Source organism: Podarcis pityusensis (genome assembly GCF_964106645.2).
Source record: "Podarcis pityusensis genome assembly, chromosome: 7".
Taxonomy (NCBI): Eukaryota; Metazoa; Chordata; class Lepidosauria; order Squamata; family Lacertidae; genus Podarcis; species Podarcis pityusensis.
Genome location: NC_138031.1, coordinates 48,073,188 through 48,096,202, shown reverse-complemented (window position 1 = coordinate 48,096,202; position 23,015 = coordinate 48,073,188). Strand labels below are relative to the sequence as shown.

The 23,015-nt window shown below is 43.0% G+C and overlaps 1 protein-coding gene across 2 annotated transcripts; it reads left to right on the top strand.

Moving 5' to 3' along the window:
* The first annotated feature begins 2,612 nt into the window (after positions 1 to 2,612).
* ZBTB14 (zinc finger and BTB domain containing 14) lies at positions 2,613 to 9,198 on the top strand. Of its 2 annotated transcripts, none has more exons than XM_081013135.1 (3): positions 2,613 to 2,798; positions 5,940 to 6,020; positions 7,151 to 9,198. In XM_081013135.1, exons 2-3 carry the CDS (start codon positions 6,018 to 6,020, stop codon positions 8,492 to 8,494), a joined length of 1,347 nt encoding a protein of 448 aa, XP_080869261.1. In that variant the 5' UTR covers positions 2,613 to 2,798; positions 5,940 to 6,017; the 3' UTR covers positions 8,495 to 9,198. The 2 variants fall into 2 exon arrangements, with proteins under 2 accessions (XP_080869261.1, XP_080869260.1); XM_081013134.1 differs by lacking the exon at positions 2,613 to 2,798 and adding an exon at positions 3,105 to 3,523.
* The last annotated feature ends 13,817 nt before the right edge of the window (positions 9,199 to 23,015 follow it).

Genomic DNA, 23,015 nt, shown 5'->3' with positions numbered 1-23,015 from the left:
CCCTGGAAAATCGGGACATTTGGAGGGTATGTGAGAGAATCATAACTTGAAACAGAAGGCCACAATCCAGTGCCTTTTATTTAGCATGTATACTGCACGTTCTCTGCTTTGGAAGCGGTATATAATAATTATTAATCAATAAAACAAGGCCCATGTACTTAAGAAAGCCAGTGTAGTGAAATGCTTATAATTGTTAGACTAGGTTCCGGGAGACTCAAGGCAGCATTTCACAATGCGTGGGGCGGTGCCTGGCTCTCTAATAATTTATTCTTATGCATTTTATTATTTTATTATTTTTTGCAACAAGCCCCACTGTGTTCAGTGTGCTTTCATTTCGGGTTCATAGAATTGTACCCAATCTACATAGACCCCAGCTACTTCAACTTCATTCAGAAAGCAACAAAACATGGACTCCAACCTTTTATTGTGTCCAAAACACAAGGCAAGTTGATAATTCATAAGGTGTTTTTCATGATATTAGATACTGTACATGAATTACACTTCAAAAATCTGACAGAAACACCTGTAATGCTTTCTCAATGTGTACAATAGCCCTACGTTCAAGAGACAACAGGAAACAAAATAAGTAGTGGGGGGGAACCTGTATTTTAAAATAAAATCCCACTTAAAAATTAGCATACTGTCCTATTAAATCAAGTGTGGCCAGATGAGAATCTGAATGCTCAGCCAGTCCTTCTACCACCTTTCTATTCTACACTGAGCTTTAGCTCAGTTGGTACCGCATGAATACTCTTAACCTCAGGGTCAAGGATTCAAGCACCACACTGGGAAAGAGAGTCCTGCATTGCAGGGGGTTGCATGATCATGGTCCCTTCCAACTCTACAATTATATGATTCTACGATTAAACATACAACCCCTAACATACAACAATCTCATACAAACCCTAAACAGGACCAGTTCTGCACTAGGGTAAACCTCAGTCACTATTCTGGGGAAAGGTCTTCACAAAATTCACCTGTTTCAGCTTTAAATAGCAAAACTGAAAGTCTATGGCTTTGCTTCCAAATGATTTCACAGCAAAAAAAATTTCACTGGTCAAAGAGCTTTTGAAAATACGTAGCAATTGGGCCTTTTCTGAGGTGGCTCACTGCTTGTGGAATGCTCTCCCCAGAGAGGCTCACCTTCATTACATTATGTTTAGGTGTCAGGTGAAAATGTTTCTCTAGAACCAGGCCTTTGGGTAAATAAACCACCTACGGTTTTTAAACACATTTGTGGAAGTGGGGGTTACTGATTTGTTTTTGTTGTTTGTTACATATTTAGTATTCTCATTTAGTATTTTTATGTTGTGAACCAACCTGTGGTCTTTCGATAAAAGGTGGTATACAAATTTAATAAATATACATAAATTTAAAAAAACAGTAAATGTCAGGGACCTTCTGCATGCACAGCATGTGCTCTGCCACTGAACTCTAGCCAGTTAATAGGGGGCCAACTTAAAATATGGATAGATTCAGCCCCAGGAAGGAGGAAATAACCACTAGACGATTTTGGACGTGGTGGAATATAGAGGATTAGGATTACTATATCTTGAAAGAACGCACAAGGTCAGATATTTGAGGTACTGTTGCTCAAGGGCCTCACAAAACCTGGATCGAGCACTAGTGGCTCAGCAGCCTGAAAGCTTTCATTCACAAACTAATTTGCACCCAAGAATAAAGGACATGTAAGGGCTGCTGAATACTGTACCTGGTTGCGGAAAGCAAATTTATTTATTTATTTATTTATTTATTTGCTTAGAATACCACACTACCACACTTTCTATTTTCAGTAAGTCTAGTTAGGTCCTCCCAACCAGGAAACTCATGCTTTTTATTTTTTTCATACTGCATTCGCAGCACACGAACACATACATACAAGGCTCTCTTTCTCTTGGGGGGCGGGAGAAAAACGAGCATATTCACCGGAAAGAAAAGGAGACAAGTCTGAGGAGCCCAAACCTCCGCGAAAGGGCGCGAAGTGCGCGCGGCCGGCTCTGCCCCCTCAGATTTAACGGCGGATGCAGGCGAAGCGGGGAGACACAAAGACCGGATAGCACAGCCGTGAAATTGTGTTGGGGAGGATTTCGACTGCAGTAGCCGCGAGAGACTCGGGGCTTTCAGTCCGCGGCTTTGTTACGCTTCCCTCCGCGAAGGGAAAAGCGGCACTGCCGCCCTCCCACGTAACCGCTCGCTCTGACATCACACCGGCGAGCAATGGCGCGCGCGCGCTCACAGGCCCAGGCAGACAAGACGCTTCTCTCTGGAGAGAATGGGAGCGAGAGACGCGCACGCGCGCACGCACTTTAATATGGTTCTCGAGGCCGCTTCAACTCTCGGCGCGGCCCCGGCCATGGCGACGCGCGGCGAAAGCGCCCGGCCGGCCCTCCAGTGTGCGTGAGCCCGCCGAGGCCGCCTCAGAATGGCTGGTCGGGCTCCCCATTCTGCCCCCTCCAGGCCACCTGCGCGAATGAGCGGCCTCCCTCCTCATCGGAGCACCCGCCCCCTCCTCTCTCTCGCTCTCTCCCTGCGGGGGGCGCGCCCTGCTCGCACCGCGCATGCACGTTCCCGCCTCCGGCGCGCCTCCTCTGGCCGCCGCGCGCGCGCACTGAATGCTCGTGCAGGAAGCGGCGGTAACGGTCAGAGACGCGCGCCATTTCCCCTTACATCCCATCCCCCCCCCAATCCCCCCCAAAATATCCCTTTACTCGGAGCGGAGCGCTGCTGCGGCCGCGGCCACCCCCCTCCTCCTCCTCCCCTCCCCTCCCCATATTCTGTCCCTTCGCCGAGCGTGGCAGGTAAGCGCGAGGGGCATCTGCGCGCGCACTCGAGGCTAGGCTGGCGGAACCGGGCGAGCGGGGGAGGGGGAGGGGAGGTGCACTGGGGAGGCTCCGCCGCGCGCCGCCCTTTTGCAGCAGCTGCTCCCGCGCGCGCCGCCCGGCTCGGGCCTGCTAGGCTGCCTCGCGCCACTCGGGGCAGTCCCGACAGGAAAGGGCCGCCTTCTCGGCGGCGGGCGACGGCGCTCTCCGGAGGGAAGCGGTTGCCGCAGCGCCCCCACCCCGCCTGCCTGCCTTCCTTCCGTTCTCCGCCGCTCCCCATTCGGCGAGGGAGCGCGAGCGCGAGCGGTGGCTGCGGGGCCAGCAGCGCCTTTCGCCCCGTTCCCGCGCGCGCGGGCCTTGCTGGGCTCCGCCTCTTCGGTGGCGGGCGGAATAGGACGGGGGAGCCGCGCGTGTGAGGCGAGGGTGCGCTCCACTCCGCTGCAGCCCCGTCTTAGCGGGGGCACAGGCATCGTCCCCGAACGGGCACTAGCACGCATGCACCGAGTATGCACCGTGCACGTCTGCTCTATGGTTACTCGCGCGCTGCTCGCTTGCTTGCCGGAGGAGGAGTTGTGTTCCAGTACGTGCACGCCGCGAATGCACGCTCTTGCTCGCCTATAGAGGAAAAAATCGCCATCGGTTCAGTACGAAACAAATAGGAATCGGGACTGACTCATAATGGTTGTCGCGGTGTTGATTTCCGAGTAAGAGTGTTTATTATGCTTTCGCCCTCTTTAATTCAAATCTGATTTAGGGGGCGCGGGTGGGGTGGGGGATTGTTTGAGGATGTATTCAAGAAACTAGTCTATGGTGCTTATTGCGATGGTAGTAAATCATGTTCTTTAAATAAACATTGCTGCAGTTAGGGTTTATCTCCATTTTAGTTTCCTTTAAAAGCACAAAAAGTGTACGTCATCACATTTTATTTAAAAAGTTATGTGAGTAAATTTAAAGTGGTAGCTTTGATAACTAAAATACTTAGTACATCAAAAAGTAGTCCAAGGTCCCTAGAAGGTGATCTTAAACTCCTATATCCCTAGATATAAGAGTTTAAGATCACCTTCAGACAAAGCTACTGAACTGGATGCAAGCAGACAGTTATGGGATTGCTTTATTAGTCTTGCTTTAGTTCCATTAGATTGAATATATTTGCATACTCTGAGAAGGCTGAGTGGCTACTGAAGGGTAGGAGTAGGCATTTCAGTAAATAAACAAAACTGAAATCTGTTTACGTGGGGAAAATCTTAATTGATTGCAACAGGATTCCCACATGCAGGTTTTTTTGTATAAAAAATGTCATACTGTATTTCTTAAATCTAGCAAGCTTAACAATAGTTACGCTCAGATGGTTCCGCTCCCAATATATTCAAGAAATTTGATGGGTGGGTTGGAGAGCCACCTGTACTAGTCCTGCCTCCTGCTCTGATTTGTCAGATGGATATGCCAAGCCATCTGCCCAAGAACCCTGTCTCATGTGGGCTGAACAGATAGAGGTGTTGTCTGAATTTCCTAAAATGAAAAGTATATGAAAATGTAACACTCAGAAACTCGAGAGTTTCCAGTAACAGTTCAGTCATCAAGAGAACAAGAATGTTTTTGAAGGCATGCTGAATGTTAATAATGAAGGAAGCAGATGCATCTCATCAGGGTGGACATTCCATTAGTGGGGAGCAACCCATCCCCTTCTTATCCGCTCCTAGGGTTGTCTGTTAATAGTAATGATTAAAGGTGCTAGTACTAGCGCACAAAGCCTTAAATGGCTTTGGACCAAAGTATTTAAAGAAGCACCTCCTGCAATATCAACCATTGTGGGCTTGACAATGGCAGGTGGTGCCTTTGGTGGTGCCACCTTCTTGGCATGGCCCATGACAAGACTTTTTTCACACACAAGTCTAAACTACTTGCTTTTGTGAAGCTAAACCAGGCTTCCTCAACCTCAGCCCTCCAGATGTTTTGAGACTACAGTTCCCATCATTCCTGACCACTATACTACCCTGAACATGCCTGATCCTGATAAGGATCATGGGAGTTGTAGGCCAAAAACATCTGAAGGGCTGAGGTTGAGGAAGCCTGAGCAAAACATCACCTGCAACATTGCAATGCAATGCTATTTGGAAGGGAAATAAAAGCCAGCAAGCGTACAGGACATGTATTAGGCAAGACACACATCAGGCATAACACCTTTGCTAATGACTGAGCAACCAGAATCTGATACAAATGAATAACTTGCTTGGATTTTGTGAAACAGAAAAAGTGGAACAAATGAAAATAAAAACCAGAAACCCAAGAGGCAACGATTTATGCTTTAAGAGATAAAAACATCTATATATTTCCCTTCATTTCTTGGTCTTCTTACTGCTTAAAAATAAAGTCAAAGGATAAACAACAAAATCAAAATTCCATACAGTTGCTGCTGTACCAGATTTTACAGTGGAATATTTCATATACTTGCAAAAATAATTTGCTTAATAAAAGTTATCCATAGCTGGAACAATTTGAAACTCCCCCCCCCCTTTTGAATCATGTACATGAGCCACATTCCTGTTCTCTACACACAAACACACATACACGTATGTGTGCAGTTCCTGCTCTTCCCCAAGTCTCCACCACACAAGTTACTAGTGTTTTTATAAATATCCTGCAGGCCTATAGGTGAGTAGTTGCTGATGTTCACGTTAAAGGCATAGAAGTGCCCAGTCTACAACTATACTACCCTAAACATGCCTGATCTCTGATATCAGAACCTCAGCAGGGAGAATGGCCTATCTTGGAAATTGTGGCCTAAATTGTGAGAGAGTAGGATTATATGGAACTATAGGATCTGTTGTGCATTTTGTCCTTGCAAGTATGCAAAGATTCTGCTTTCAGAAATAAGTTGTGTTGATTTTAATGTAGAAATACTATACTAGCAATAAAGACATGGAAGCCAGTGTGGTGTAAATTACAGAGTCAGATCTGGGTTCAAATCCCTGCTCAGCAATGAAGCTCACCACTCCTCTCAGCCTCCTCTAACTCATAAAAGGGACAACCTGGTAGACTATTCTGAACTCTTTAAAGGAAAAATGGGATAATAGAAAAATAATACTCTTTTAAAAGATACCTCATCGTTTTCTCTTTCAGGTTCAGGGTCCTCAGGATAAAGGTTAACCTACCATCAACATTTTGTTCAGATATTAAGAAAAAAATCCTTCATTGTTCATGGTACAGTCTTAATATTTCTTTTTTGCATTTCCTTAATTTTCTGCTTCAGTAAATTATTTTAGTCATTAGGTAATTGCCTATACAGTCTTACCTTGGTTTTCGAACAACCTAGTTCTCGAACATATTTTCTCCTGAACAATCAAAACCCGGAAGTGACTTTTCCAATTTTTGAGGTTATTTTGGAAGCCGAACGTTTAACAGGGCACCGTTTGGCTGCAGGAGCTTCCTGCAGCCAATCAGAAGCACGCTTTGGAAGTCGAACACTTTGGAAGTCAATTGGACTTCCAGAACGGATTCCGTTCGACTTCCAAGGTATGACCGTACAAGTTTGCCAGTGAAATGATGGGGCATATTTGGGAAGAGTCAAGAGAAGGGAGGACCATTTCCTCTTTGCCTCTCCTCTCCCTCACTTCATACCTTTTGTCTTCCTCTCCCGTTCTCAGCACTTTCTACTCCTCCTGCTTCAGCTCTTGCCCTTCAAACTCAGATTTGTTGTTGCTGCCTTCCAAACATAGTTGGAAGGAAGGATTTATATGTTTGGCCGCACTGCTGAGCATTGTGTTGGGATGCAACCTTTCATTATCCCAGATGGTGTTCAGTCTAGACCAATGGACAACTTGCAGGCAAGCCAGAAATCCTAAAGTATTTATGACTGTGGTCCACAGTTCACTTGCCCACTTTCTTAGAGAAGAATGGCACCTGTGATGCTTATACAATAATAGGTAGATCAGCTTTGTGTCTACAGTGGTACCTCAGGTTAAGTACTTAATTCGTTCTGGAGGTCCGTTCTTAACCTGAAGCTGTTCTTAACCTGAAGCACCACTAGCTAATGGCGCCTCCTGCTGCTGCCGTGCCGCTGGAGCACGATTTCTGTTCTCATCCTGAAGCAAAGTTCTTAACCCGAGGTACTATTTCTGGGTTGGTGGAGTCTGTAACCTGAAGCATATGTAACCTAAAGCGTATGTAACCCGAGGTACCACTGTATTGAGATTTTTAAAGGTTATTAATTGCTTGAAATGTTGTTGAGCAAATCTGAGTTATAAAGTTCAGATCTAATACTACAGTTCTCAAAATGTCTTTTGTTTTGTCAGAGTAGCTTACAAATAAATATTTTCATAATTTTTCTGCAGGAGTTTTTCCTCAGTATGTCTGAAACCATTAAATATAATGACGACGATCACAAAACTGTATTTCTGAAAACATTAAATGAGCAGCGATTGGAAGGAGAATTTTGTGACATCGCTATTGTTGTTGAAGACGTGAAATTCAGGGCCCACAGGTGTGTGCTTGCTGCTTGTAGTACCTATTTTAAAAAGCTTTTCAAAAAACTGGAAGTTGACAGCTCATCAGTAATAGAGATTGATTTCCTTCGGTCAGATATATTTGAGGAAGTGCTAAATTATATGTACACAGCCAAGATTTCAGTTAAAAAAGAAGACGTTAATTTAATGATGTCGTCTGGTCAGATTCTTGGGATTAGATTTTTGGACAAACTCTGTTCTCAGAAACGTGATGTTTCTAGTCCGGAAGATAATTCGCAATCAAAAAATAAGTACTGTCTTAAAATAAACAGATCAATGGGTGAATCAAATGATAATCAAGACGATGAGGTTGAAGAAATTGGAGATCATGATGATAGCCCATCAGATATGACAATGGAAGGAACCCCTCCCAGTCAAGAAGATGGCAAGTCACCAACTGCAACTCTGAGAGTTCAGGAAGCAATTCTGAAAGAGCTGGGCAGTGAAGAGGTTCGAAAAGTGAACTGCTACGGTCAGGAAGTAGAGTCCATAGACACTGCCGAAACAAAAGAACTAGGATCTCAAACTCCTCAAGCTCTAGCATTTAACGATGGCATCAGTGAAGTCAAGGATGAACAGACGCCAGCATGGACAACAGCAGCTGGCGACATGAAATTTGAATATTTGCTTTATGGTCACAGAGAGCAGATTGCATGTCAGGCATGTGGCAAAACATTTTCAGACGAAGCACGATTGAGAAAACATGAAAAACTTCATACTGCGGATAGACCCTTTGTTTGTGAAATGTGCACTAAAGGCTTTACCACCCAAGCCCATTTGAAAGAGCATCTAAAGATCCACACAGGCTATAAGCCATATAGCTGTGAAGTATGTGGGAAGTCTTTCATTCGTGCTCCAGACCTAAAGAAGCACGAGAGGGTTCACAGTAACGAACGGCCGTTTGCCTGCCACATGTGCGACAAAGCTTTCAAGCACAAGTCTCACCTGAAAGACCACGAAAGAAGACACAGAGGGGAAAAGCCTTTTGTCTGTGGTTCTTGTACTAAAGCATTTGCCAAAGCATCTGATTTAAAGAGACATGAAAACAATATGCACAGCGAAAGGAAACAAGTAACCACAACCAGTGCTCTCCAAAGTGAAACAGAACAATTACAGGCAGCAGCTATGGCTGCAGAGGCAGAACAACAGCTGGAAACTATAGCTTGTAGTTAAAAGCAGAAGAATCCACAAGTTGAAAAATGTTTGGTCTGATAACTCACCATTGAAAAAAGTATTTTTAAAGGGATTTTGAGAGTAGAAATATAGTTTGAAATTTGCAGCAAAGAACTACCCTATCAGTGACGTTAAACATGGGAGAAGGCTTTGATTTAGGCAACAGTCCAGGCATAAATAAAAAACAGAGTCAGACTCTAGCCAGTATTTTACTCCTCTTAAAACTCTGGGTTTCATTGCATGTCTAGTAAACTCTACGCATGTGGAATGGAAGGCCTTACACTCCAGTGCACAGGGAAATTACACTAAAATATGTCAATTTAAACTATTTATGTTCCATTGATTTCAGTTGCTTTGGCATCCCAATCATAAGTATGCTTCCTGTGATCAAGGGAATCTCTAAATACCTTAGAGATTGTCCATTCAGGATGGTGACAAGTGACAGGAAAAGCTGCTGAACCAACCAAAATGTATGCCCATTAGGGCTTCACTGGATTGCAGCTGTTAATGTGGAAGTAAGCCTCATGGATTTCAGTGGAAATTTGTTCCATGTAAGTATGTCACTCCAAGTCTTTTGGTTCCAAGGGCCTGAAGATTGGGCTATTAATGAGTATTTGAACAGTTTAAATAAAAAATGTCTGGTACAACAGTTTTTTTTACTTTGAAATTATGAATTACAATGAATGCAAAAAATCATTTTAAAATAAGAAATGTATTGTTGTCCCTCTAACCAAAACTCATGAAGGTATGACTTTATCCTTTATATAATAGCTCTTTGCAGTTGTCTGTTAATCCACTGTGATGGTCACTACAAGTTTTTAATGTAGCTGTGTGGGCATCTGAACACTGGGAATTATCTTGTTTCTTCAGCTGGTGAGTTGGTGTATCCCAAGGTCATTAGAACCACTCTCTGTCTTGCAGATGTTTTTCCTCCCTGGCCCGCCTTACCTATGTGCCTGCATTTTGCTTTGCTATTCCTGTCTTCAGCTCAAGACAAAAATAACAGTTGTCTTTGTCTTATTTTAGGAGGCCTTTAATTGTATTCTGTTAGGGAGCCTAGCCCTAAGAAAATGGAAATGGCAGGGAACAGCTGTTGCACTGCTGCTTACAGTTGGAAAGGTGCAAATACCACTTGACAAACTCAGGTTCCTTTATACCGGGGTTTTCTGGTCTCCATGGCCATTGTCCAAGAATGCACAGATCCATCATCATGCTCTTCCATCAGCATGATTTATTCCAGTGCAGAGTTAAAAGGAGCCAAGGCATATTGTTACAGGGAAGAAAAGAAGTAGAGAAAAGCAGTAGAGGAAGGCAGTGTCACTCTGCTACAGTCAGCTGTAGTAAATCCTTGCTTTCTTTCAAGGTTTTTTTACTGTTCTTAAATGATTGATAATTAGGTATAGCTTGAAGATCTGAAGCAAATGGTTCAGAACATCAGGCAATTGGGTTGAAGCTTACTATAGGATAGCTTTAATGACTCTACAACCTAGTTTTCAGTAGACTATGCCTCTTCACACTGGGTTGCAGTTCACAATGATGCTCTTCTACACAAATTGCTTCAGTGGAAAATTAGACACCAAGAAGAAAGATTATAGCCTAGTCTTCTCCAGAAGATTGTAGTTTTCCTTATGGGGAGCATTCATTTGAGCTTGACTTGCAGTCTGTAAAGTGTATAGCCCAACACTTTGGTAAGAACTAGGCCTACTTGAGCAGCCTTTTCATGAAACTTGGAGGAACTGGGATGATGGGAATGTGATTAGGAAAGGATAGAGATAATGACAACACGTATCAATATTCCTTAAGGGATTTAGAGTTACACAGCTGCATTTTGTTATCATTTCATACCATATTCCCTGCTCAGTAACTAAGAATTCCACTAGTCTTGCAGTGCAATCCTATGTGTGTTTACTCCGAAAATCCACTGAATTCAGTGGAGATCACCCCCTAGCTAGTGTGTATAGATTTGTAGCCTTTGGCTGCGTTACAGTTAGCTGTGATAGTTAGTGTTTGAGATTTACATCCCAATCCTAAGCATTTCTGTTTGGAAAGCAATCTAAGTTCAGCTAGGCTTAATGTTCAGTTAGGCTTATTTGCTATGAAGTGTGCTTCGGTTTGCAGCTTAGTGTCAGAGCTTAGGTTCAGTTACGCCTCTTTAAAAAATCATCAGCTTTTTGGAACAGGTCCTGTCTATCTCTTCCAGAGATGTCTGGCGCGAGATGCTTTCAGGGAATTGATAGGAAATGTATGATCTTGGGATCATTTTGAGTAGAAGAAAATTTTAAGCTTGTGAAGTGATTTCAATACTTCCTTAGCCTGCCTGCCCTGAATTAATGAACCAGTTTTATTCGAAATACAAACTTACCATTCAGATATGCTTTAAGATGTCTCAGTGATTACAATTGCATTTGTAATGAACTGTAGAATGGGATTTCCATGCAGTAAGAAAAGGCTGAAGTCCGTTCAGGTCTTTAAAGAAATTTCCCCACACATTTTTAACATACTTCTATTATCAAGGTTAAATTTTAATTAACATTGGACAAAAAAATGTTTATAACATTGGGTTAGAATTAGTTATTAGAATATGTATTTATAAATTATTGTGTGTCAAATCACCTATTGCATTTCTAAATAGTAATTAAGACTAACGTTTTTAAGTATTAGAATAAAATTGCATCTAACTATTGATCTTTGTTACAATGTTGTGAATCATTCAATGAATAGACAAGTTTAAGTTAAATTTAAAATGCCAACCGTTTGAAAATTGTCTTGTAAATAAAACACAAATATTTTAGAATACATAATGTAATGTGTCTATACATTTTACAGCATTCTTATTTTATTCTACTTTTCGATATATTGGTTTTAGAATGTCTGATATGCAACTTCAGTGAATTTATATAACCTAAAACCAGTTTGCTTATAAGATTCTTGGTTTATAAGTCAGAGAGAGATGACTATAAGGATCCAATTTATGTGCTTAACAAGTAGTGAATGATGACTGGAGCACCTGCCTTAGTATTTGAAATGAATTACTGTGGGTGACATAAACAGATTAACATGACTTTAGTACTGAAACTATCATGCATATTGTTAAGTAACACACTCACTAGACATGTACCCGCCAACAATTTGCCAGCTATGCCTCATAATTATATAACAAAATGCAAATAAATAGCATAATATCTTACCATATAATAGAACTGTAAAGCTCTCTTCACACAGTAGTTGTCTGGCTGCCAGTAGACATTCATGGCAACTCCAGTATGACACCAGCAGGCAGGCAAGCTGTGCAGGTTGCAGGCATCACAGGCAAGCCCTTTAAGAGGAGTGGGAGGTGCTTGGCAAACTTCTGAAGCACCCTACTCTGTTAAACATCACTGGAGCAGTGTTGAACGGCAGGGATTGCTTCAGAGAGCAGTCTGCTCAACCCTTCTCTAAGGTCCCTCGCATGCTCCTAAAGGGGATGATGGGGTATTTTGGGGTGAGCTGTAAGGAGGAGTGGAGGTTTGAGCGAGCTGTGAGGGGATAGGCAAGGCAAGGGGATGGGTGAAATGTAAAATGTCTTTGGTTATGTGTAAAGGGAGGAAGGGTTGGCCAGGTGAAGGGGTGTTAATGGCTAGGCAGGTGTGCTGGTCCCGAGGGTTAACCATGCAGCGAGGTCCAAGTCCAGTCCGAGGTCAAGGGTGCGGTATGGAGGCTGTCCATCAAAACTGAAGCGGGGTCCAAGGCAAGGAGTCGGGTGAGGTCAGGAACTCTGGCAGGAGAGCAGGACAGGGTGCAGGCAGGAACAGGCTACCAACAGTGTTGCTCCCGCAACCTGGGACTGGGGCTGGCTGGCTTTTATCTGCCCCGAGGCATAGGGCGGCCCCGGTCCACAGGTGACTCCCCTCTCCTGGCCTGGAGGCAAGCACTCCTCCTGTGGGAACTTCGTTCCCTCCGCCTCTCTTCCCTGAGCCTCTGCAGTTCAGGAGAGGCTGGAGGGTTACCGGACCCAGAGGCAACCTCATCTTCCCCTGACGGGGCTGAGAGTAGAGCACCTGCAGGCAATGGGTCCTCCATCACCTCAGGAGCCAGAGTAGACTCAGCTGGTGCCTGCACCTGAGGATCCAGCACAGGTGAGGACCCTTCAGGCTCAAGCCCCAGCCCTGGCTCAGCTGGTTCTGGAGGCAGGGACTCCTGTGCAGGCTGGGATTCCTCAGGTTCAGCCTCTGAGTCCAAATCCCAGGCCATCACACCGGGGTTGGGAAGCAGGTAGCAGCCCCTTGTATGCATGTATTTGTAGAAAGACTAAGAATGATATACATACAATCCAACGTGTACATTTCTGTTAAAAGCCTGTCTCCTTTTAAACATGCTAATGCAAGCATGAGATCTACTAATATTCATATTTATTTGTTCAAAACACCAGGAGACATTCTAGCTTCAGGATTTTGAGAATGTTTAGCCTCAATACGATAATGACTTATGTCACATTCCCACTGATACACTATAATTATTACAGTTTTGATTGCTTTCTCATGGACCATTCAATATTTGGCCATGGCTATATTTCCACCACAGTAGCGATTTATAGGTTATTAAGATTTGTAGGTTGTTACACCCAGAAGCTTGTTGATTTCAGTATTAATGCAGATGCTTAAAAGGTGGCGACATTTCTAGAGGCTCATGTTCTGGAAAAGAAATGAAAGGTTTAAGGTGGAAAAGGCACAGTGGGGAAGAACAGAAGACAGGAAAACAATTATGTTCACGTTTTGTGAAGCAGGCTGGCCCTTGGTTTTTTCTATCCATCCTTCTGGTGTTCAGAAACTGAGTAAGCATTTATTGACGAGGTAAGTGGTAAGAAAAAAAAATACCTGACTGATGATAAAAGGAGCAGGATAAGTTTTTTAAAAAAATAAAAAGTGGTAAAGTGGCACACTGCAACGCAGTAAATTCAATTCTTAGTATAGTCGAGTACATTTTGATTGGACTGGTCTTTGAGCAAGTGTTCTCATCTCTGTGATGTAAACACCATTCCTAACCCTGCCTTTTCCTTTCCTGAATAAAAGTGTATGCCCTTAATGGCTAGAAATGTGATTTTAAAAGAAACGGACTGACTCTCAGGCTGCAGAAGTTAGTGTTAAGGTAACCAGCCTGAGATGGCATGGAAAAAACCGGATCATACACCTTCTGGAATTTTTGGCCACATAAGCAAATTCAGTTGAAAGTCAAATGACAGTTGTGCTACTGTTGTGACCTCTTCGTTACCCACACATGCCTTGTTCGTTATCTTTTGTACACTTTGGCAAGAGAAATACAAGTAAGCCATAACTGAGACATGCTTTCACACACAAAACCCTTCAAGGAGTACTTTGTTTAAAACATCAAGATCAACAACAAAATGCTTTGTAGACATTTGTGGCAGGAAGCCCAGTTGGGAGGTGGTTGGGAGTTTTGGATGACAAAAGCGTTCTAAAAGAGAAGAAGAAGATTGCAGAGAAACAATGAAATATTTGTCTTCAAAGTGGGAGCAGTAGTGCAGATCCCTGTGTCTGGATTAATTTTTTGAAGAATAGGAATTGAGGTAGATAGCGACAAAGAGATTAAATGTCGGAGGCAGTATGCCTCTGGATACCAATTGCTGAGATTCACAAGTAGGGACGGTGCTGCTTTGCAATGTTCTGTTTGTTCTCAGAAGCATCTGATTGGCCACTGAGAACATGATGATGAGCTGGATGGGCCTTTGACCTGAGCCAATAGGGCTCGTCTTACATTCTTAGACATTTGTGCTATCATTTAGGGAGTCCAGGTGGCATTATTTTAATTTATTAGATTTTAATATCTTGAATGTAACCCTGAATCATTGGGATGGGACAAAATATGAGAGTTTCCTTGCTGGTCATTGGACCAGCTTCAATTATTTATTGCAGTCATTGGATGACATTGGATCTGTTTATATATATTTATAAAAGTATGCAACTTTGCCATAACCTAATGTTAGATGTCATTCATAACGGAGTCTATTTCAGTGAACATTGATCTGGTACCAGAAATCCTAGCATGAACACAACTTAGAACACCTATTAGTTCTGAAAATAAATATCATTTCTATAAATAAACAGTATATTGAATCCCTTGGCCTTCTTATTTTGCGATTTTTGTCCTTCAGGAAAGAGGCTGTGACTTTAACAAACAAATGAAGCCTTTCCTCTCAGAATATTTGGAACAACCCACATAAACTTTGTTTTATTTTTTGCATCACAGCAAATTGGGCATCATAATCAGAAATTATACAACAGGATATGCTTACCAAAAGCTGCATTTTGAGGGCCAAGAAGTGTTGAAGGGGTTGAAGGAGAACTCAGGGGCCCAATAGTTCAGGCACAATGGTGAGCAGGGATGGCCCATTTTGGCACTTGAGGTGCACTCCCCAAAGCCCTCCCCCCCACCAGGGAAGAAAGGATGAGGGAAGATCTACACCAAGAACAGCCTGGGGTGGGGGTGGGGAGAGAAGGATTGACAGCAGGCTCTGCTGTCCTTGTGGATCCTACTGCCTCAGCCAGTCTCACATCATCTTGCCTCATGGGTGGGTCGGCCTTAATGGTGAGAATGAAGTTAAAGATCATGATCATCACTTCATTCAGGCTGGAAAAGCAGAAAGAGCCTTGGCTTATATTTCTACTTGAATCCAAGGCTATGACTATGGGAGAAGCAGAACCTTCTTGGGGTGTTAATCCTGTGAACCCTTTCATCATAGGTTCAGGTTGTATATATCTGTAAATTAACCACATATCATAAAGACACCACAGTCTCCGCTGTGTAAGTGCCTTATCTTGAGTGAGTACTCAGAACTCCTGGAATGTTGCACTGCTTGAAGATTGGGGTGGCATGCAACACTGTGTGTTAAGCAGAAATCAACCATGGCACTCGCTTGCTCGCTCTCCCTTTGGAGCCTGCAGCTTTTTCCTCTACATCACAACACAGCAAACTGCCCTCAAGACTCAGGCTTTGTCTAAGAGCTGGAGGATGCCCCCCACCCATATGTCATCTGGCACAGAGTCCCCTCTCCTTTGCTCTCTTAATGGCTCATCGCCCAGGCAGAACCCAGGAGGCTAGCCTGGCTTGATTAGCTTTTATTGAATCCAGGAATTTAGAGGGGTCTGGCACCCCCAAGCCCATAACAGTATATTTGTTTTTCCTGTATGCCGAAAGTGGCATATGCAATAACCAGCTCAAGTGATGAGACGTTTTCAGAAGTCACTCTTGCTTCTGTTAAGTCGTGATCATCTGGCAATACTAAGACTACACTGGGATAAAAAGATACCAGCGAAAATATTTTCTGCATCGTATTCCCACCCCCCAGCTCCAGTGTCAAGCGGCTGTTTTCTGTTCTCTTGAAGCTGCCTACAGTGGACGGACCCAGGAAAGATCTACAGCTAATTACGATATTTTATTTTATTTTTTGCGGTGGTGGACCTGCATGAGATGCTAAGCTGCAACGTCCCGAAAACTCTACAGAGCCTGCTTAACAAGGGGCTTTTAAGCTTACCCTTGCAAAATACCCCGTAAATGTCAGGCTTGCTGCATCCAGCGCTGAGGTTGACAAGAAGAGTTAATTAGGAGCAATTAGTTTATCCTCCTGCCGAGAGCCTCTGCGCTTCCCTTTCCCCCTCCCCTGCTGCTGCTGCTGCAGAGTCCAGCATTGCTGTGCGTACAGCAGACGAAGGAATGAGATATGAGCTGAGTCCCGGTCTCTCTTTCCCCCTCCCCTCTCCTCCTCTTCTTCCTCCTCCTTTCCAGAGCGGTGCATTGTGGAGGTAATCGCCGAGGAAGCACCGCGCCGTTGACTCCGCTGTCCTACTCTGGGAGCTGTCCAAGGTGCTACTTCTCCTGGGAGTCCTTGCGCAGCGCGCGCTCTGGTGCTTCTCGCTCGACCGGCTCCCGCCTTTCCCCCCTTCTATCCACGTCCTCTCAGTATACTGTTCCCTTGGCAGGAAGAGACCATGGTGTTTGCTCCAGGTAACGTATTTACTTCATCTCTCTCTCTCTCTCTCTCTCTCTCTCTCTCACACACACACACACACACACACTCATTCACTCCCTTAGATCGTTGCACGGTGGGCCTTTTCTGCTCTCCTTGAGAAGCAGGGGCGGAGCTCTTCCTCAAACATACGTATGTACATGCCTGCATGCGTGCCTGCACACATACACACGCGCGCACCTCCACCCAAATGCAGATCGGGACTGTTGATATGCTGTCCCGACAGGCATGCGGGCAGAAACGCCGCAGAGGACCATCCGGAGCTATTGTTGAGTCAGTTTTGTTTGGGACCAGATGAAATAAAGTTATTCTTCTTCATCCCAACAGCTCTGGGCCAAAGAAAACTGCGGGGAAGCATACGGGAGGGGTCTGAGTTAGTGGGAGGCTGATAAATGGAACGACTGTTCTTCAGCAGGAAAACAGGGCTGTGCCTGTGTGTAAAAAAGTGTTTACTAGCGGTTTGTCCTTATAGGTGTCTTTCTCTCCCTCTCTCTGAATCATAAGGTCACATGGTGGTTAGACATAAGGAATTCTCTCCCTAGTTTGAAAGTTTCTCCAAATCATGTTTGTTTGTTTGTATGTTTGGTTATTTAGAGAGAGGAGAAAAATTATCTGTAGCAAAAGCTGGTTCTAAATTCACCTTAAAAAATAATAATCCCCAAGCAGATCTTGTTATTCATTCTCATTTATTTATTTACTGCATTATCTCCCACTTCTGCACTTAAGCAGGAAGAACCAGATGCACAAATATAGGATGGGGGACACCTGGCTTACTAGCAGTACATGTGAAAAGGATCATGGGGTCTTGGTGGACCACAAGCTTAACATGAGTCAACAGTGTGATACAGCATCAAAAAAACCCTAATTCTATCCTAGGCTGCATCAACAGAAGTATAGTGTCCAGATCAAGGGAAGTAATAGTCAGACCACACTTGGAATACTGTGCCCAATTCTGGGCACCACAATTTAAGATGAATGTTGACAAGCTGGAACATGTGCAGAAGAGGACAACCAAGATGATCAAGAGTCTGGCAGCTAAGCCTCATGAGGAGCGTTTGAAGGAGCTGGGTATGTTTAGCCTGGAAAAGAGGAGATATGATAGCCATGTTCAAATATTTTAAGGGCTGTCACATGGAGGAGGAAGCAGGCTTGTTTTTTCCTGCTCTGGAGGGTAGGACTCAACTCAATGGCTTCAAGTTGCAAGAAAGGAGATTCTGAATAAACATTCGGAAAAACTTTCTGACAGTAAGAGCTGTTTAGCAGTGCAACATACTCCCACGAAAGGTGGTGGACTCTCCTTCCTTGGAGATTTTCAAGCAGAGGTTGGATGGCCATCTGTCATGATGCTTTAGCTGATATTCCCGCATTGCAGGGGTTGGACTAGATGACCGTTGGGTTCCCTTCCAACTCTATGAGTCTATGATTCCTTCCAAACAGCTCAAAGTAGCATTATTGGGCTGCAGTCCTAACTCCATTTACTTGGGAGAAATCTCAGCTGAACTCTGCAGACTTACTTTTGAGTAGACATAATTAGGATTGCACTGTTAGGGAACCCCCCATTTTCTCTTCACAGAAATGTTGTTGTTGTTTAGTCGTTTACTTGTTTAGTCATGTCCAACTCTTCATGACCCCATAGACCAGAGCACGCCAGGCACTTCTGTCTTCTACTGCCTCCCGCAGTTTGGTCAAACTCATGCTGGTAGCTTCGAGAACACTGTCCAACCATCTCGTCCTCTGTCTTCCCCTTCTCCTTGTGCCCTCAATCTTTCCCAACATCAGGGTCTTTTAATTACTGGTCCCAAGGTCCTCATGGAGCTTCATGGCTGCATGGGGATTTGACTCCGCTCTTTCCCAGCCTGGTATTCTAACCACTACAGCTCACAGCTTGAAATCCTATACACACTCTTCTAGGTGTAAGTCTCATTAAACACAACGAGACTTACTTCTGGGTAGATATGCATAAAATTGTGCTGCTATGGTCCAGTCTGAATTCCTATGTTCTCTTCCCTCTGTCCACAGTCCTCAAGTCACTAATTCTGGAGTTAAGCCCATTAGGGTGCAAAATCGATTTTGAAGAATGTAGTTTAAGGAACAATAAGATAATTGCAAACAGGATTATTAAAAGGTCTGTTTTAATCAAGAAACTCCTATGTTTTCAACAACGTGGTTACTCAGGTGTAAATGTGACTGAATTCAATGGGACTTACTCTCAAGTAAGTGTGTTTAGGATTGAAGATTTATTCTTGCTCTCTGGGTGAAGATTTCTTTGGCAGGAGAATCACTATTCGTTGAAATAAATTCTGATTTGTTTACTTGGGTACTTAAGATTTTTATAAATTGCCCTTCCTTAAAAGGAGCTTTGGGTAATGTACGACAAACAAATAAACTTTATAACAAAATAGTAAAACATTAAAAAGAAATATTAATAACTCATTAAAATTCATTAACATGTAGAGCAGATTTAGGCCTATAAGCTTCAACCAGGTAATATCTATTCTCTTTCGGAGCTGTGCGGCAATATCCAGATTAAGTAAAATGAACTTAAGTTCGAACTGAAATCAATGGGGCAAGTTAGTCTTGGTGTAAGTCACATTGATTTCTTGAAAACCACTGTGATATATGTTATATAATAACCAATTTCATGTAAGTAATTAGCACTCATGCCCTACAAAGGTACAAGCTTACACAGCGTTTTGCATGAGAAATCATTTAGAGAAATAATTTATTATTAGTATAGATATAGATATATTTGATCCCTCAGCCCCAGTCATCTATGTATAAAATGACACGTTGTGCAAACAAAAACCAGTGCCACAACCACAAGTCATTTTTTCAACTTTTTGGATTTTCCTCAGACATTTATTATTTTTTAAAAAGACTGCAGCCTAGGCCACAATTGCTGCATGTGCTACAAGAATTCAAAGAATGAGATCCATAAGGGAATTCTATTTAAATGAATGGGACTTACTTCCATATAATGTATTGGGACTAAAGTGAAACACCAACAAAAAGAGATCAGTTTCTGACAAGTTAAAATGTGTTTGTTTTTTTAATTGCCCAGTGTGCTGATTATTTCCAAGACACATTGGTAGACATTTTTACCTGGGACAACTTTATTTAACCCAACTATCCTTTGCTGCCAGCAGCACCCTCCAGAGTCACTACACCTCTTCTAATTACCCTTTATCTAAGAGCACAGATGGTCCACATCATTATTCACAGCCTGTTTTTGAGGCAAACACATGAGGCTGGAGAACAGCAGCCAGAGATTATAATTACAATAAAGACAACAACACTATTTCCAGTGGCTGATAAGTTGATAATAAATGTGCCATTTGTGAGTATTGTGTCAGAAGGAACAGGCTCTCCACACTCACAGGCCAATGTTTGCTTAATGTAATGATTCTCTTTCAGCTTGCTCTTGCAGGAAGGATATTTAGTAATTCCCAAATGTTTGTTCCCTTTCATATGATGAGTGTCATTTTTAAATAGCCTTCTTTATTTGTTATATTATCTGTGAAGTTAGAAAGCAGACACTGCCACTTGCCAGGATGAGAAATCTCAAGAAATATGGGTACAATCTAGGAAATTTAAGAAAATTAAATTTCCAATTAAAATCAATGTAGGCTGGTCTATTACAACAAATGGAGCACTGCCTCGCCAACCTTGGCCCACCCTCAGGCAGCCTATACCTATTTGCTGTCTTACTTATGACAACCAGTCCATTGGTTGGCCCTAGCTGTCAGCTTCCTCCTCCATAGTCTCAGTGTTGTCCTTGTAGAACTAGCAAGGAGGACCTGCTGTTGGCTCTGGCTCCACCTACTGTTGTCCTCCCTGGCTTCCACCATATGAGTCTCAGTGGACAGCAGCCACCACTAATTAAAATAATTGCAAAGGGTTTGTGCTATGGGAGCTTGTTCATGAGTACAGATTGTGATGCACAGCCAAACAACTCTGGACTTGCTTTAGCAAGGGGGCAGATGTGTCACAGGCATGGCTATATAACAGACCACTCTCTTGGAGAAAGGAATCTTGTTTTGAAATATAGGGTGGCTCAGTTTTAGGTTGTATATATGTATGCATATATTATTATTATTATTATTATTAAGATTTTATTTATATCCCGCACTCCCCAGCCAAAGCTGGGCTCAGAGATGCTAACAACAGTAAAAGTAACACATAATATGAATTAAACTCATATTCTCTTCTTTCCTGGTCAGGAGATAAATGTGGAAATGAACAAGAAGAGGCAAAGCTGCAGAACGTGAGCAAGCAGATTGTCCACACAGTCATTCAGCAGGCTGTCCAGCAGCTCTCCCAGGAGAGCCAGCAAAAGGAGAAGGCGAGGCATGGCAGTGGGAGCCTGCAGCTGGAGAGAGGGCAACTAACCAAGAAGCATGAGAAGAAGTAAAAGGCCTTGGTTTCTTCTCAGGGAATCTTCCAGTCTGCAGCACTTCCACCTTCTCAGCATCAGCTGTGTCGCCAGTACCGCACTACGTCAGAAAAAGCAAATCCAAGTATAATCAGCACATAGCGATAGATGTATACCGTTGCAATAGTCCTCAGCTGAGAAATAGGGTTTTAAGTGCATTAGGTAGTGCCACTTGATATTTATGCAGTGCCTTGAACACACGTAACAAAATAATGCTGTGGCCATTGAAGTAGTCTTAAGCGCAAGTCCTTCCCAAAGGACACTCCCTGAAGGACTTCCTGTACTGTTGTGTGTGTCATCAACTCCAGATGGTTAGTAGGTGTCCCTTGAAGTTCAGGGGTCCCAGGAAGCCTTTCTATTGACACACCTGTTCAAAGATGTGCTTTAAAACTCCTCGAAGCACAAACCTACACCACGTTTCGAGTGAATACTGTGACGTGCTAAATGACCAAATGAAATCTATGAATGAGTCTTTCAGAAACATACTCTCTCCTTAATCCAACCCAGAGTTAAACAAGCTTGAAGCTGCTGATTTAGGTTCTTGTGCTTTTAAAAACTTTATTTTTAATTCAAAACTGAATCAGTATTCAAAGATGGGAAATGAATGGGACATTGGGCACAACCCAGAGAAAATGTGTATTATCCTACACAGACTTACTTGGGAATAATTCCCTTTGACCTCAGTGGGACTTCTAAGAAAACGTGTATAGGATTGCAATGTTAGCCCCTTAAAATCCATGCACTTCAAACTCTTTATAAGTACGTTCAGTTTATTTCCATTGGAATTAAACACAACCCACTTTTTCTGGGTTTTGCTCCTTTGTTGCTTTTGTTTATTTTTATTTATTTATTTACAAACCATCAGCATATTTCTTTGGAAGAGCAGAAGGCTGTCTGCAAGCAACTCCCAAGTGCCCATAGAACTTTATATATATCGTGTGTCCAGTGCCATGGGCAGAAGACCCTCCTTGGGTTCTGTGGAGAATCCCATCTTACAAGGAAATAGATAGCCAATTCAATGAATGGGCTTTACATTGTGTTCCTTGCATATAGGGAAAGACAAAGAACTTCATTTCCTTCATACTGGGCTTTATATATTCTTTTAATCCACAGGAGCCTTCCAGACTGGTATACTTGTCCTTATGCATAATTCTTGTTTAAAGGCAATCATATATTAAAACACAGTCTAATGTATCACCTGGGTCTGATTTAATGTTTCTGAATAAATATATATTAAGAAAAATCTGGAATTATCAAAATGTATTTAAAAATGCAGTTTATTTTATAAGCTTTGTTTGTTTTTTAATCACTAGGAAGCTAATAAATGCAAGATAAAATGGTTCACCATGTGCTTTTTATGCCTAACAGTGCAGCCCTACATGTCTACTCAGAAGTAAGTCCCACTAAATTCAGAAGAGCTTATTCCCAGACTCCTAGGTAAGTGGATTGAGGATTGCCGCCTAAATTTCACAAGTATTCACTTGGATTAAACATCTGCATTCCTCTGCCTTGCTCTTCCAGGTGTAGAACACACACTTATAGCTCCTACGTATAGAAGAACACATTACCTTTGATGTTATCCTAGTAATGAAACAAAGGCACCACATCAGGGATAATGTTTTCTTCTAAGAGCTACATAGCTGTATTAAGAACCTGATCTGCAGGTTCCCCACCTGGGAAAACAGCAATGAAGTGGGAAGAATTTTAATTGATGTAATATTTCTGTAGCCATCATGTATCTGGATTTACCTTGCACCGAGCTCATGTGTCAGACGGCTCTGCCTTTCTGCTGTGTCAGCCCAGAACAAGCTCTTATCAGGACTGCAGGGTGAGTCATTCTGGAGACTTGTGGAGAACTGATATAACTCTATAGCACAGTGCACATGCCATATGGTAATAAAGTGCTTGTTTCATGGTATTAGATAGTGACTCACAATAGCATTTGAGAAGAAACTAACCTCTCACAAAATATCTCATTTGCTGCTGCATTCCGATTTTTGGTACTGGAAATATTGGGGTGTCTAAGCAGTGTTTGGATTCGCATCAGTGGAAGGCTAACAAAGTAATCC